Genomic DNA, 14,509 nt, shown 5'->3' with positions numbered 1-14,509 from the left:
GGACCCGGGGCTCCTATGGGAATGCACGAACATTCCCATAGAAGCTAGGGTCCCTTATCCCCTCACCACTGGAAGGAGTCCTACTCGAGGGGTGGACATGGTTCAGGAGTTCCTCTGGCGATCTGGAAAATATGAGAATGTCATCTACGTAGCAGACGCAGAAAGATAACTCATCGAGGATGCTGTCCATTAAGAGCTGGAAGGCAGCTCCAGTGTTCGCAGGCCAAAGGTTGAGAAGGCGAAGATGAAAGACCTGAAGGGCATGATGATTGCCATCTTTGGGATGTCATCGGGAAGGACAGGGACTTGGAAGTAGGACTTTAGGAGGTCTACCTTTGACAATATCTTTGCCCCATGGAGGGGACCAGTGAGGTTCTGCTTGTTGGGCGTGGTGACGAGATTGAGGCGACGGTAGTCCCCGCAGGGCCTCCATGTGCTGTCTGCCTTCCTCACCACGTGGAGGGGGGATGCCCAGGGGCATGCAGCCTTCTAGCAGATACCATCTGCTCCATATCCGTGAACGCATTCTTGGCTTCCTGGAAGAGCTTCGGCAGGAGGCGGCGGAACTTTGCATGAATCGGGGCCCCTTGGTTATGATGTGGTGGTACACATCCTACTTGGGCATGCCCCTTGCTGCCTGGCAGAGCTCAGGTCAGAAGACATCCGGGAACTCCTGAAAGAGGGAGCCGTACTTGCGGGGGAGCAGATGGCAGGAGCCCTGGGGCCTGTGGTGAGGGGGCAAGAGAGGCAGGTTTCCATGTCCAGGAGGTGTTGGTGGGCTACATTCACTAGGAGCCCGTGCTGGGCTGGAAGTCTGCTCCAAGGAGGGAGTGTTCTGATGTCCATGGGGCGAAAAAGGGTGGCAGTTTGATGGAGTGGGGCTCAGGTGATGTGGCAGCGGCTCACAAGGGCATGGATCGGGGCATCGAGGAACTACGCAGGGGGCCATTGGTAAGCTCCCATTCTCGACTTGAGTTCTCCAAGTCCGCCATCTCACTTTGCTACAGTCGACAGGTGTTGTTAATGGCACATCCCCCTGTAGGGGATGTGCTGTTTTGAGTCTGCTAATGGCGTTCCTGTCGACCATGGATAGGAGTATTCAGAGACCTAAAATAAGGCACCATAATGAGTCCACTAAAGGTCTCTGAAGGTGAGCAGTGGTAATTAGTCCCTTAATGGCTGAGCCAAGACCGTTAATTCACCATCCTAAACCGGGAGGTCACCAATTGTGAGGATTGGACCGAGACAAGAAATGCTTACTGATTTATTGGTCAGAAACAGACATATATAAAGAGTTTGTGCAGATGGAATTGTAGTGTTCATCATGCGTACATACGAAAAAGGGAGCAGACCCCCGCTGTGATTGTGCTTTCTTGCACCTACAAATATACATATAATTAAGCATACAGGATGTGTAAATTTATGATACATATATTGGTGGAGAGGCCACAAACTGCTCTACATTTTGGTATATGTAAATAAGAGGTATATACATTGGGAGGATGGACATTTCGGTGGGAATGTCGTCCTTACTTACCTGAGTATAGTGATGAACAGTTGCACAAAGATCTCACACAGTCAGTTGGGAGCAGCCTTACTAACAGATCTGTGGACGAGGTCATGGCTGAAATGAAAAAGTTTGCCATATGTGTGGAAAATACTATAGTCACAAGAGTCGCCCTTCCAAGTATGCGCCAAGACCACGAGGAGCATATTCGAAGCTTTGGTGCACGTCTCCGAGGTCAAGCTGTGGTTTACAAGTTTATGATTCAGTGCCCTAGCTGCAATGAGAAGGTCAACTACATGGCCCAATCCTTCATGATGTCCTTACTTAAGGAATTGCAGATCCCTGAGATACAAGAGCCAAGACATGACATTTGAGGATGTTTTTCAGTTCATTGAGGCCAAAGAAACTGGTAAACGCTCCGCATCATGTCTGGTTGACTCTCATGTCACTGAAACAGCCAAGAGTTCTTATAAAAAGTCCAAACACAGACACTGTACAACTGGATCCATGCTCATACTGTAGCAAGCATGGACATGGCAAAAGTAGTGTCAGGCTCTACCAGGAAGACAGAGTGTCCTGCATATGGTCATGCCTGTGATTTATGTCAATGCGCTCACCACACGGAGTCAGTTTGTCAAAGCAGAAATAACCTCAAATGGTCAAAAGACAAACACATTCTACATATGACTGTGAAAGTGCTGTATTCGATGCCATCTGTGCTGCAAACTCTTATTCAATGGATAATAGGCACACACACTTTGATGAGTGATTATGTATTTGCCTCTGCAGAGTGCAACATTATTTTTTTTTTACCTTAGTTTAAACAGACCACTCTCCTAGGGCTAGCCCGAAGGATTAAACATGCTATTTAAAATCTCTATAAATTATTATCTAAAAAATAAATATTTACTATCTGGTATATAAATTATCCAAAAAATAAATATTTACTCTCTGGATTATTATCATTATCAATAGGGCTTAGGTTTTCCAGACCTCTGAGTCTTAAGTAGACTCTTCTCGGGCTGGTTCTCAGGGATTAATCCTAAGAAGGAAAAAAATTTTGACTTTATTTAAGAAACCTGTCTTATTTAAAAAATTCATGATGTTGTTTATTGAAAAATCTTTGTTTTCGACAAGAATACTTTTCATTTTAGAATTCCGTAGATAAATCGATCTTTGCTGGGTCCAATTTGGACATTCAACAAGTAAATGCTGCACTGTTATGGGTGTTTGACATCTATTACACTTTATTGGGTCAGCATGTGGTGTTGACATCAAGTGACCATGTGAGAATCTTGTGTGTCCTATATGGAGCCTTGTTAGGATCACCTTTTTAGATCTTTCTTTTTGTGAGGATGTCCTCCATGCACACACTTCAGCTTTTATATTTTTAAGTTTATTTCTGGTTGGCACTAAGGCCCATTCTCTTTTCCAATCTTGGTATATCAATGGTTTAATAGATGTTATCCAGTCTGACACTGGGGCATGTGTAATTGTTGGAGGGATAGTGCAGGCTAATTTGGCAGCTGAGTCTGCATTTTCATTTCCTTTTATTCCCACGTGGGCTGGTCCAACATATTTCTATTGGTAATCCTGATTGTAGGAGTTGATGAATTTTTATTTGTAATTCTTGTACTATTTGGTTTACTGATTTATATTGTCTTATAGCTTCTACAGTACTACGTGAGTCGCTGAAAATAGTAGACACTTGCTCTTGCCTCAGATATCATATCAAGTCATTTGTTTGGCCGTGACTTCGGCAGTAAATATTGATGATATTAAAGGTAGGCTTCTTTTGATTAGCATATTTTTCGAATATGTAGATGCTCCTACTCCAGCATTATTTTTGGAGCCATCTGAATATACCATGAATTTGTCTCCTTTTCTTCTTATGTGCTCTAAAGCATATTGGCAGTACATTTCTGTACTTGTCATTTGCCTTTTAAGCAGGTAAGCCAGGGAGGTACCTACATATCTTTATTCGTTTTAGCATCCATGGTGGTGACAACTCCTCAGGTGGCTGAAAAATTGGATTTATGTTATGTAAGTTCACTAGGTATTTAGCTCTTTTTGGAAAAGAGCCAGTACCATGAACCTGTTTCCAGATTACAATTTTGAAAGCAGTCAGCTGCAGGAGATGATCGTGCTTGCAGTGAAAGACCTCTTCGTATTGCTATCAAATTACGGTGATGTTTCAATGGCAACACACCTGCCTCTACTGGAAGCGAGCTTGTTGGGCACGATTGGAATGCTCCTGTGCACAATCTCACGCCTTCAAGGTGCACTGTATCGAGAGTTTTTAATGCAGATTCTGAGGCGGATGAATATATTGGGCAGCAGTAATCTATTATGGATAAGACTGTTGTCTTATATATCATTAATAAAATGTCTCGCTTTGCTCCCCAATTAGTGTGTGATAACTTTTTCAATATGGCAAGGGCTTTGATGCCCTTACCTTTAATGTATTTGATGTGCTCTTTCCAATTTAAATGTTGACCAAATATCACCCTTAGATATGTGATTTTTGTACAAAATTGTATTTCAGTGCTATAAAGGTGAAGTTTGATTGTTTGGTTCTTCATCCACCTTTTGTCTTTGTAGAAGACGATTGCTTTTGTTTTATCAGTCGAAAATTTAAATCCAACTGAATTTGTCCAACTACATATATTTGAAATGGCAGTACTGAGCACTCTCTGAGCATGTCTCAAATTACTGCTCGTATAGTAAATAACAAAGTCATCAACATTGTTTTTTACACCACTTGGTAAATTTATAGTAATGTCATTGATTGCTAAAGCAAACAATGTACAGCTCAAGACACTACCTTGAGGGATTCCTTCTTCCAGTTTATAAGTTACTGAGTAGGGATTTTCTACTCTTACTTGAAAAGTTCTTTGTTAAAAAGTTCTTAATAAATATTGGTAACTGGCCTCTTAGTCCCTTGAAGTGTAGTTTTTGCATGATGTTATGTTTCCATGCTGTGTCATATGTTTTTTCTATATAAAAAAAATATAGCTAGTTAATTTAGTTTTTGTTCATAACCTTTTTTGATATGATCCTCTAAATGTGTTAAGGGATCTAAGGTTGATCTGCCAGCTATTGAACCAGATTTTGTTGGTGTTAAAATGGATTCTTTGGTTATTACATACGTTAATCGTGCATTAACCATTTTTTCTAAGATTTTGCATAGGCAGCTTGTTAGGGATATCGGTCTATAATTGGATGGATTTCTTGCATCCTTTCCTGGTTTATTTATTGGAATTATCATGGCATGTTTCCATTTGTCAGGAAGACACGTTTTAGCCAGATACTATTAAAATTTTTTAATAAATATGATGTAGCTATAGGAGCTAATTTTTCTATCATTTCAAATGATATTTCATCATATCCTGGTGCGGAGGGATGACAAGAGTTGATGGCATTATCTAGTTCATCCATGTTGAAAATATAATTATATTCCAGGTCTTGAAGAGTTTCAAAATTGAATATTATATTTTCTTTTTGTTTTCTGATATTTAGAAAATGTATATCTAGGTTAGAGTAAGCACTGATGTTTTCAGAATACTTTCCAATTATATTTGATATTTCATAAGTATCATGGTATATTTTTTCATTTAAATGTATTGCACTTCTTGGAGGTCTTAATATGTTTTCCCAATTGTCGTTTTCCTTATTTCTTATTTTGCCAGATATCCCTTGTGGATGTGTTTGAAGATATGTTTGAGACATATTCCTTCCTTGATGCGATTTTTTCAGCTATTACCGTTTTTCTAAATTTGGCTGTATATTTGTTATATAGTAGTTTAATGTGGTTAATTATTATGTTTGTTATAACTATTTTGTTTAATATGTTTATATTATAGGGCATTTTGTTGAGTGATTTAAGGCGAGTTTTGAGTCTGTTTAGATTGCGACCCAATATATATTTTATTTTACTTAAGGTTGTTAAGGCTGGGTTCCACTATGGGACAGGGGATTTTGTGGGATGTGATTTGGTTTTTGGAATACTTTTATCTGCAGCATTTATTATGAAGTTTGAGAAGGATTCACATGTAGTATTGTGATCTTCATTATGTGGGAATGGTGGTATGTTTCGTGTGTATAGGAAATATTTATCCCAGTTAGCTTTTTGGATATTATATCTTGTAGGTGGCAATATTTTGATATTACTTAAGTAGTTCAGAATGATTTGGAAATGGTCACTTGTGTATGAATCGTCTAGGACGTTCCATTCAAATTTCTCGGCTACATCATTTGAACATAATGAAATGTCAATTGAAGAAACGGTTAGGTGTGTATTTGGAAAATATGTTGGAACTTCCATTTCATTGAGACAACACAGGTTGTGTTTCATTATAGCTTTTTCTTTGTCGATTCCGGATGTGTCAGTGGGGTTATTAGTATCCCATTAAAATCTCCTACTATAAGTAGGGGTTCCTGTATACTTTTGCTAATAAAATAAGTTCAGAAAAATCACTAAAATTTGCATTGAAATTTGGTTGGTTATATAAATTACAAATAGTGATTTTACTTTTGTCAAGCATATACAGTTTAATTGATGTTATTTGGTATGGCATAGATGGTATGTCGAAAGGTTCATATGTAATGCAATTATCAATGTACGTATATGGCTGTGCCTAATTTTTCACCGTCAGTTGGTGAATAACAGGCAATTTTATAGTGTTGGATATTTGTAGGGGTACTTCCTATATGTTGTAGACATATGCACATTGGGTTGTGGTCTCGTATGATTCTTTGTAATTCACCCAGACGTAGTCGGGTTAAGAGACCATTTATATTCCATTGAATGATTTTATATTCCATTATTGGGAGGAATTGGTGTTAAATTCTGTAAATTGATTGCTGATTTTACTTTGACTCGTAGTTTATATGCATTTGAATTTATTTGTGGTTTTTTAATCGTTGTATCTGTATGTTGGTTATTAGAAACTGCAGTTGTTTGTTTTTCATAATTGAATATTAATAAGTCCATTTTTTATTTTATAATTTCCTTTTTGTATTTTAACGATTCATTCAGAACATAATTCGTTCTTATGTTGGTGTGTTAAAGGGTATTTCCTTATTTTAGTAAAATTGTCTATACAATTTCGTACTGTGTCCTCTGTCTTGGTAGTTAGTGGTTGGATTATATACTTACAAAGCATTCATTACAACCACAAGACGAAGCATGTTTGGTAATGTTAATTATTGGTTCAGAAGTATTTGATCTAGCTTTAGAAATTTCTGGTTTTGTGATTCTATTGGTCCTTTTCTGTAGTGATAAGGACTGCCGGTTTGAGGAGCTATTTGTTTTGTTGTTGTTAATGGAATATCTGGGTCTTGTGGATGGTTGGGGGGGGGGTGATAGTTATATTTTGGTTTATTTTTATGGTATGATTTTCATTTGTATTATTTGATGGGAATTGTAAAGATTGAATTATATTCTTTACTGTCCAGATGTTGGCCGTTTGATTGAAATTGAGGGTAATTGTGTATTTTCCCTTGTGATGAGGTTAGTATAATATTTTTTTTAAATGTTCTGGTGTAGTTGGAGTTTCTTTGGATTGATTGTAATTTTCAATATTTACTATTTTTTCCCTTAGGTGGGGTTCGTTCCAGTATTCTTTTCTTTTTGTCAGTTCGATTATTATTATCATTTAACTCCTCTTCCATTGGAAGTTCTTTTCCATGGATAACTGAATCATCCATGTTAGTGGTGGTATTGGTTGGTATAATATCACTTTCACTTTGGGTTTCAGTATTATTGGTATGAAATTTAGTTTCTATGTTTATATTATCTTGTTTGTTATTGGAATGGAATATGTGATTGTGGCATAAAGCCAAGCACTGGGACCCATAGAGTCTTTCAGCGCTCTAGTGATAATGAATACAAATGGAAATATAAATAATGAGTTCAATGGGAATGATATAAATAATGAGTTTAAAATAGATACTCTGATGATCAATGTTTAAAACGGTAAAATGGAGATTAAATTTCTAATTGGATTAAAAGTTAAATGACCAGTTATGATAAAAATAAAAAATACATTTAAAAAATTAATAATTATATCTATATAAAATTACTAGGACATTCTTATAAAATCCACAAGCCTTTAAAAAACTCATAACAGGGCCAACATCGATGTTGTCTCCTAAAATTTCAGATATAGTTTTACCACCTAGATGGTGCATCCGCCTCTCATTTACATACCTGGTGCAGTGAACCAGAATGTGCTCAACTGTCAAAGGGCTATCACAGTGCACACACACTGGAGCACATACCACCATCAAAGAGGAAAAACGTGTGTCATTCGGCAGAGACCAATCCTCAACCTTGTTAATATAATTTCAGTCCTGTCGCTTTGATAGGATGATTGCCAAATTCCTACTTGAGGTCTAATTGTTTTTAACTTCTTATTATTAGCAATAAGGGGAGATGACCATCGCTCCTGCCACTTTCTTAGTATATAGTTACGAATAAACAGATTTTCAATCAAAATCAAACACCTATTTTTGTATCCAATTCTACCTTGGGAACAGGCACTCTTTGCTTCTCGGTCTGCTTCTTCATTACCTGGGATCCCAACATGACCAGGAATCCAACAAAAACATACTGTTTTACGCCTACACGAAATGCGAAACAGCCACACCTGAGCCTTTTGTACTAAAGGATGGGAAGAATTGTAACTATTCAGGCTTTCCAGAGCACTTTTACAGTCTGAGTATATGACACAAGACTTATTATTTGAATGTATATTGCTATATCTAGGGCCTCTTACAATAGCAGATAGTTCAGCTGTATATACTGAAAGCAACGGAGGTAGCTTTGCCAAACATTACAAAAAATTATCAGTGACCACAGCTAAACCTACTCCCTTGCTTGACTCTGAGCCATCTGTATAAATTTTATAGTCGTTATTATGAACTTCATCATGTTCTTAAAACAGTGAATTTATTTCTTCATTGGGGGTGTTCTTTTTTTACTATATTTTTCTTGCACAGTTCAGCTTTTGGTATGAACCAAGGTGGAATTTTGGAAGGGGCCAATTCATGAACATTCTGAGTCGTGTAGAATTTTCATTTACCGATGCATTTAGCCGGATCTGGAATGGAACAGAAGATCTTGGCTTGAATTTGCTAGCATCAAGTTGATTAATAACCTTATTTGATGGATGCTAGCATTACTTTAATCTCATCAAGTATCGGTGGCCTAATTCTTCACGTCGTAAATCAAGTGGAAGTTTGGTGCATATCCACATAAAGACTCTCGACGAGGGAGATGTTGGAAAAGCCCCAGAGCAAAATACATAAACCATATTTTGGACTACATCAAGTTCGTGGAGTTTGACTTTGCAAGCTGATGAATTAATCTGGTATCCGTAATCCAACTTTGATCGACTAATGGCAATCATATAGTTGTAGCAAAGTTTTCTTATCTGCACCCCAGTTAAAGCCACAGACCACTTTCAGAAGATTGAGAGATTTCTTTATTTTGCACTTAGAATTTTCAATATGCTTAGACCATGTGAGTTTGGAATAAAAAATCATTCCTAAGATTGATTGATTGATTGTGTATTATATCTGGCGTCACAACATCTGGGTAATTGACACCAAAATAAATACAATAGAAAAAATTAAATTTTTAATAAATTTCATATAAAAATATCAATAAATATATTATAAAAATTTTCTTCATATATATAAGTTCTTACATAGACAATCTATGCATAATTTAAATTTGGTTGAGGAGGCCCGCCTCCCTCATATAGATATATGTAAGTGATTACATAATAAAAATATGGAATGTTATTCCATATATATAAAAAACTAAAACTAAAGAGGTCAACCAGATTGCTTGCAGGAATGTGATCAGACCAGATACGATAAAGTATGCTAAGATGACGTATACAATAAAGTAGGCTAAGATGACATGCCGTCACCTGTGGTCCTTCATTTGTTTTGAAAACATTAGTCCAAGCTTCCTGCTTGAGACAACTACCGCGACCTATAATTGCAAAACGGCCATACGTCGATTTAGAAACTATGTCATCTGTATTGTTATAGTTCATATGTTCGAGCTACTGTCTGCTTCCTTTATGATTGTAACCGAGATGGTAGTGAGAGTGGAATTAGCCATCATCATTGGCAGAAGACCTGTACAATCCTATCTGATATTCATCATGTAATCTCAGAAGAATATATGTATTTTTTATACTTCGTGTGTTCTACTAGAAACCTCACATCAGAAAGAAGATATCATCATGAGTTTAACACATCGTCGTCCAAACCAGAGAAGATACCGACTTCGTAAGTTATCAACAAACCCCAAGACACTCCAATGAGTATGGAAGTGCATAACCAACCGACTTAGTGTAAGATTATCGCAAGTCTAACATTACCTCATAGGGCGCCTTATTATACAAGGCAACAGCCCTTTCATTGGTGGCAGAATCCAAGAAGAACTCTTCAACGTCTTCCGAAGAATAACGAATAATGTATCATATCAGAAGTCAACGACAACGAAAGCAACAGATTCTTCAAGCAACTTAGTATTTTCGTTAGTGAGCGTCTTCAGCAGTGCATAACTTCAAGAAACAAACCCGACGTGTCTTCTTCCTAAGGCAACGCAAGCTTCGTCTCTCATTAGAATCACCCAAGAAAACATTGTTTATTGAGCGTTTCTAGCACTTCAAGAAATAAACCGGACGCGTCTGCAGCATCGGATCTTCAAGGGCTCAAATCATCCAAACAAAAACGCACGGGGAAACTCAAGCCAAACCCGGTCATCCGCTAAACAGAGAAGGAAGGCCAAGGCCGTGTGTCGTTATCGGAACACCGTGACTTCCCACAAAATCAAGCTAAGTACAACCTTTTTTATTCATTTGGAGTAACTGAGTGTTTCCTTTGCAGGTCGAATTTCGTTATTCCTGTGGCTGAAGTTACGAGACATTCTTAATCTTACTTTTTTACAGAAATTATCTACATCATTGGGATTTCGCTACTGCGAGTTTTTATCTTTGAGTTTCTGTTTCCAGAACTTCTCCTGAAATATCATAATCATATACTGTGTTAATTTTATCATTTTGGGTGATTATTAATTCTTTACGTAACAAATCATATTAAACAGTGAATATGCGTTTACGCAGTGGACGTCTGTATTTGTACAGATGCATGGATGGGGTAGTTAGGCACCGTAGTGATAAGAAAACACACAAAACAAGTGGAACACCCATACAAATCTGGATAAATTAGAGGTAACACTATTTTGGGTCAAACAATAAAAGCTCATTTGCAAAGTCCCGATCGCAGTTTCAGCCTTTAGTTATGCGTAAAAAAATTCGAATCTCAATGACTGAACTTTCAAAAAATACGGCTGGATTGCAAGGAATAACATTTCTATAAACACTTTCATTAGGTTAACATACTTGACATTCATATAAACAAATCAACAAAATGTCTAAATGCGCTGACCTGGATCCCTCACTATTTCAAATTTTAGCAAAGAATGAGGTAAACCACAGCAAGTACAAACAGTTAATATTGAACGCAGTAGAGATAACTTGTCTTAATAGAAATCGCTCAATTCTTTATAGTTCAAGTCATTCTTACGTTCGTTGCTTTATACGTAACAGCAACATATGCTAAAAACACACAATACATTGCCGATGGTAATAAAAAGAAGAATCCTAATTATTATAAAAAGAAATAGGTAAACAGTAGCCCTAAAAATCAGAAAGAAACAAATCATGCTTAAGCAAACTTGGTTACTGTGTCATCTAGTCAGACGGTCAGGGTCAGTTAAATCTGCCGAGTGTTCAAAGCATAGCACATTCCACACAATAAGCGACTCTAGCAGAGCGGGGAAAAATGATGTTGGATCATTTATGCCATACCTTTTTTTTTTCATGCCAATACCTATTTGAATTAAAAAGGAATTTTCCTATGAATCACGTGACCGTATCAAGTAATCAGAGCAGGTTCTCGTAATTTTAATACATAAGTTATTATAAGTAGTGGTGGATTAAGCCTGACTGTACGCAGTGTAAAAATTAGAATATCTTGTTTTTATGCCTTTAGTCCACGTAATATCCTGTATTTACGGACCTCGCCGTCCTGTTGTTCGATACATTCCCTATTGAGAAGTCCGGATAAGCGAGCGCTTACAGATACCTCTATAGGTTTAAAAAACTGATCGTATCTAGTGTAATTGTAAGATATCCATTTATGTGTATACAAAACATTACCTTACCTCCTGCCAAAATAAGGGCGTGGTTTGTGGCGGTTTTATCAAAGGAAAATTCTATAAACCTTCTAACATATTAAAAATCCGTTTTGAACAAAAAGAGACAGTTAATCAAATAACTTATATAGAAGAACCAATCATTTGTCTCATAAATCGTAACATTGTTCAAATGACCCAACAGAATTCTCCCACAAACGCAGTCGCAGTTTGCACGCAAAATATCGAGATGCATGCACCCTCGAATGTCTTAATGCTGTAAAAAGACTTTGCTGGGATCTGAAATTTTAATCCTTCCCGACACTCTGTAATATAACGATTTCCGCGAACAAAGCCCTATACACGGTTGACTCACAGCAACAAGTTAATCTAGTAATCCACAAAACCGATACATATAAATATAGCATTTTTTTATTGTTGCTAATTTTTAATCACGCCCAACCAGTCGTAGATGAATCTCTCTTACACTCTATCTAAAGTAATATCCGTAAAGTCATTCAAGCAGAGGTGATTCAGCAGAAATTTTGTTTTTATCTTTTATCTGAATACCAGGATGTTTCTCCACTAGCGAGTGATCTCTGGGGAAAACGGATGTCATTTAACAAAAAATACGGTCTAAGGACAAACATAAAGCTATATACGTACCTTCGTATAGACTCCCAATGAAATTTCAAAATAGAGATAAATGACGAAGTTGAAAAAATGTTAGTAATAGGAGTCATTAGGAAATCAAATAGCCCATATAATTTTTCCCTTAAACTTCATGCCAAAAAAGATCGGACTTGGCGTATCTGCGTAGATTTCTGTCGCTTAAACAAGGAAACGATTCCCAATCGTTTCCAGTGCCATGTACCGACGACATCTTATCTTTGTTAGGTCAGAATAAATTTTTTTCACCAACTTGGACTTACTTAAAGGCTTTCACCAGATACCATTAGCTAGGTGAGTGTACCTCATACACCGTTTTCAGCACACCCAGGGGACATTATCAATTTTTACGTATGCCTCCGGCTTACGTTGCGCCCCAATTACAATACAGTGGTCCCCCCATATTCGCGGGGGATGCGTACCAGACCCTCCCGTGAATAGTTAGAACCCGCGAATGTTTGGAACCCCTATAAAAATGCTAAAAACAGCCTATTTTGTTAGTTAAAACTCAAGAAAAACCCACTAAAAATGTTCATACATGGTTTTTTTAATAGTTTTATCACAAAAAGTGCATTTTATGATGAAATTCATAAAAAAAACCAGGAATTTGTGGATATTTACCATAGAAAAATACCGCGAATGCGCGAATTTTCCGTGAATAATGCAGGGAAACGTTCCCGAGAGAAATCCGCGAATGTGTGAGTCCGCGAATCTGGAGAACCCGAATACGGGGGGTCCACTGTATAGTGTTTGGAGACTTTTAGGGGATACCCTACATGCCTATATGGTTGGTCTTGTAATCCTTTTCTAATACCTAAGAAGTACATCCGCATAAACTAGAGCTAGTGCTACAGAGACTAAGACAAATAATCTCAGAGTAAAATATCCAAATGTGAGTTTTAAAAACCGAACATGTTTATCTAGGTTTTATGTGTCTAGTCAAGGTCTTAAAGTAGTCCATGGTAAGGTGTCGGCTATTCATAACTTTCCGGTACCTATTAACGTAAAAGGGGGATACAGCACTTTTGCGCTGTAGTGGGTATTACATTCGTATGCAAATATGTAACTCTTCAATCATGACAGCTTCTTTAACAGATCTTACGAAGAAGGGCGTAGATTTATTATGGTCTGAAAAGCATCAACAGGCGTTCGACATCTTAAAATTGGAATTATGCAGCTTACATCTCTTAAAAATCCCTGATTTAAATAAGGAATTTTTTTTATTGCAACAGACGCCTCAGACCAAGGGGTAAGAGGGGTACTACTTCAGCAGTATGATAAACAGTTCTTCCCTATAGCTTTTTATTCACGTAAACTAAAGCCCTCTGAAAGTAAATATGCAGTAATAGGCAAGGAAGGACTAGGTATCTTTAACTCACTAGTACATTTTAAGTTCATAATCTAAGACTATCCTGTTAAAGTCCTAACTGACCATAAGTCCCTTACCGAGTTTTTCAAAGGCTTTAATCACAGTCCCAAAAGAACTTGGCGGCATATGATCATTCAGGTCTTTGGAGCCAAGATACGGTATCTACCTGGGAAAGCAAATATCATAGCTGACGCATTATCCCGCAAACCCGCACCATACTGCAAAGAACCATTAATTGGACTAAAAGATATAGAAACATCCGTGCCTATTGTTAAAACCATAGCTAAATAAGAAAATTCATTAACCCAAGAGATTGTGAGCATTGAATATCTGGGTTGGAGCGCCGAACTGTTACAAACTGAACAAAACAAGGGTCAACAGCAATAAGCTAAACAATAAACACTTCGAACGGAAACAGGGTCAACAGCAATAAGCAAAACAATAAACACTTCGAACGGAAACAGGGTCAGCAGCTAAGCAAAACAATAAACACTTCAAATGGAAACCCTAAAGCAAAAGTATATTTAAAGTATGTGTATCAGAATTATGTAATCAAATGTAATATTATATGTAGGTCCGTGACGAGGAAAACCCGAAGAACACAGCAGGTGACTTACTACCAGGTAGTAGTAATAATCTCTTTATACCAATCGTCCTAAACTGGTTGCATTCCGTCATCCAGGGTTCTCTATTATGTCAAAGAAAGCCAAATCACTGTTTTACTGGCCTACAATGCTTACAGATA

General features: G+C 37.4%; 1 protein-coding gene across 1 annotated transcript; it reads right to left on the bottom strand.

Moving 5' to 3' along the window:
* Positions 1-652: 652 nt before the first annotated feature.
* LOC135221161 (uncharacterized) lies at positions 653-1,087 on the bottom strand. The gene has a single exon (XM_064258986.1). The coding sequence runs from the start codon at positions 1,085-1,087 to the stop codon at positions 653-655; it is 435 nt and encodes a 144-aa protein (XP_064115056.1).
* Positions 1,088-14,509: the final 13,422 nt, after the last annotated feature.

This window comes from Macrobrachium nipponense, chromosome 2 (assembly GCF_015104395.2).
Source record: "Macrobrachium nipponense isolate FS-2020 chromosome 2, ASM1510439v2, whole genome shotgun sequence".
In the NCBI taxonomy this organism is placed as follows: Eukaryota; Metazoa; Arthropoda; class Malacostraca; order Decapoda; family Palaemonidae; genus Macrobrachium; species Macrobrachium nipponense.
This window is presented reverse-complemented; position numbering and strand designations above follow the sequence as displayed.

What these genes read in the sequence shown, in the direction of transcription:
- LOC135221161 (XM_064258986.1), bottom strand. Translation starts at nt 1,087, where the DNA reads ATGGTCGACAGGAACGCCATTAGCAGACTCAAAACAGCACATCCCCTA.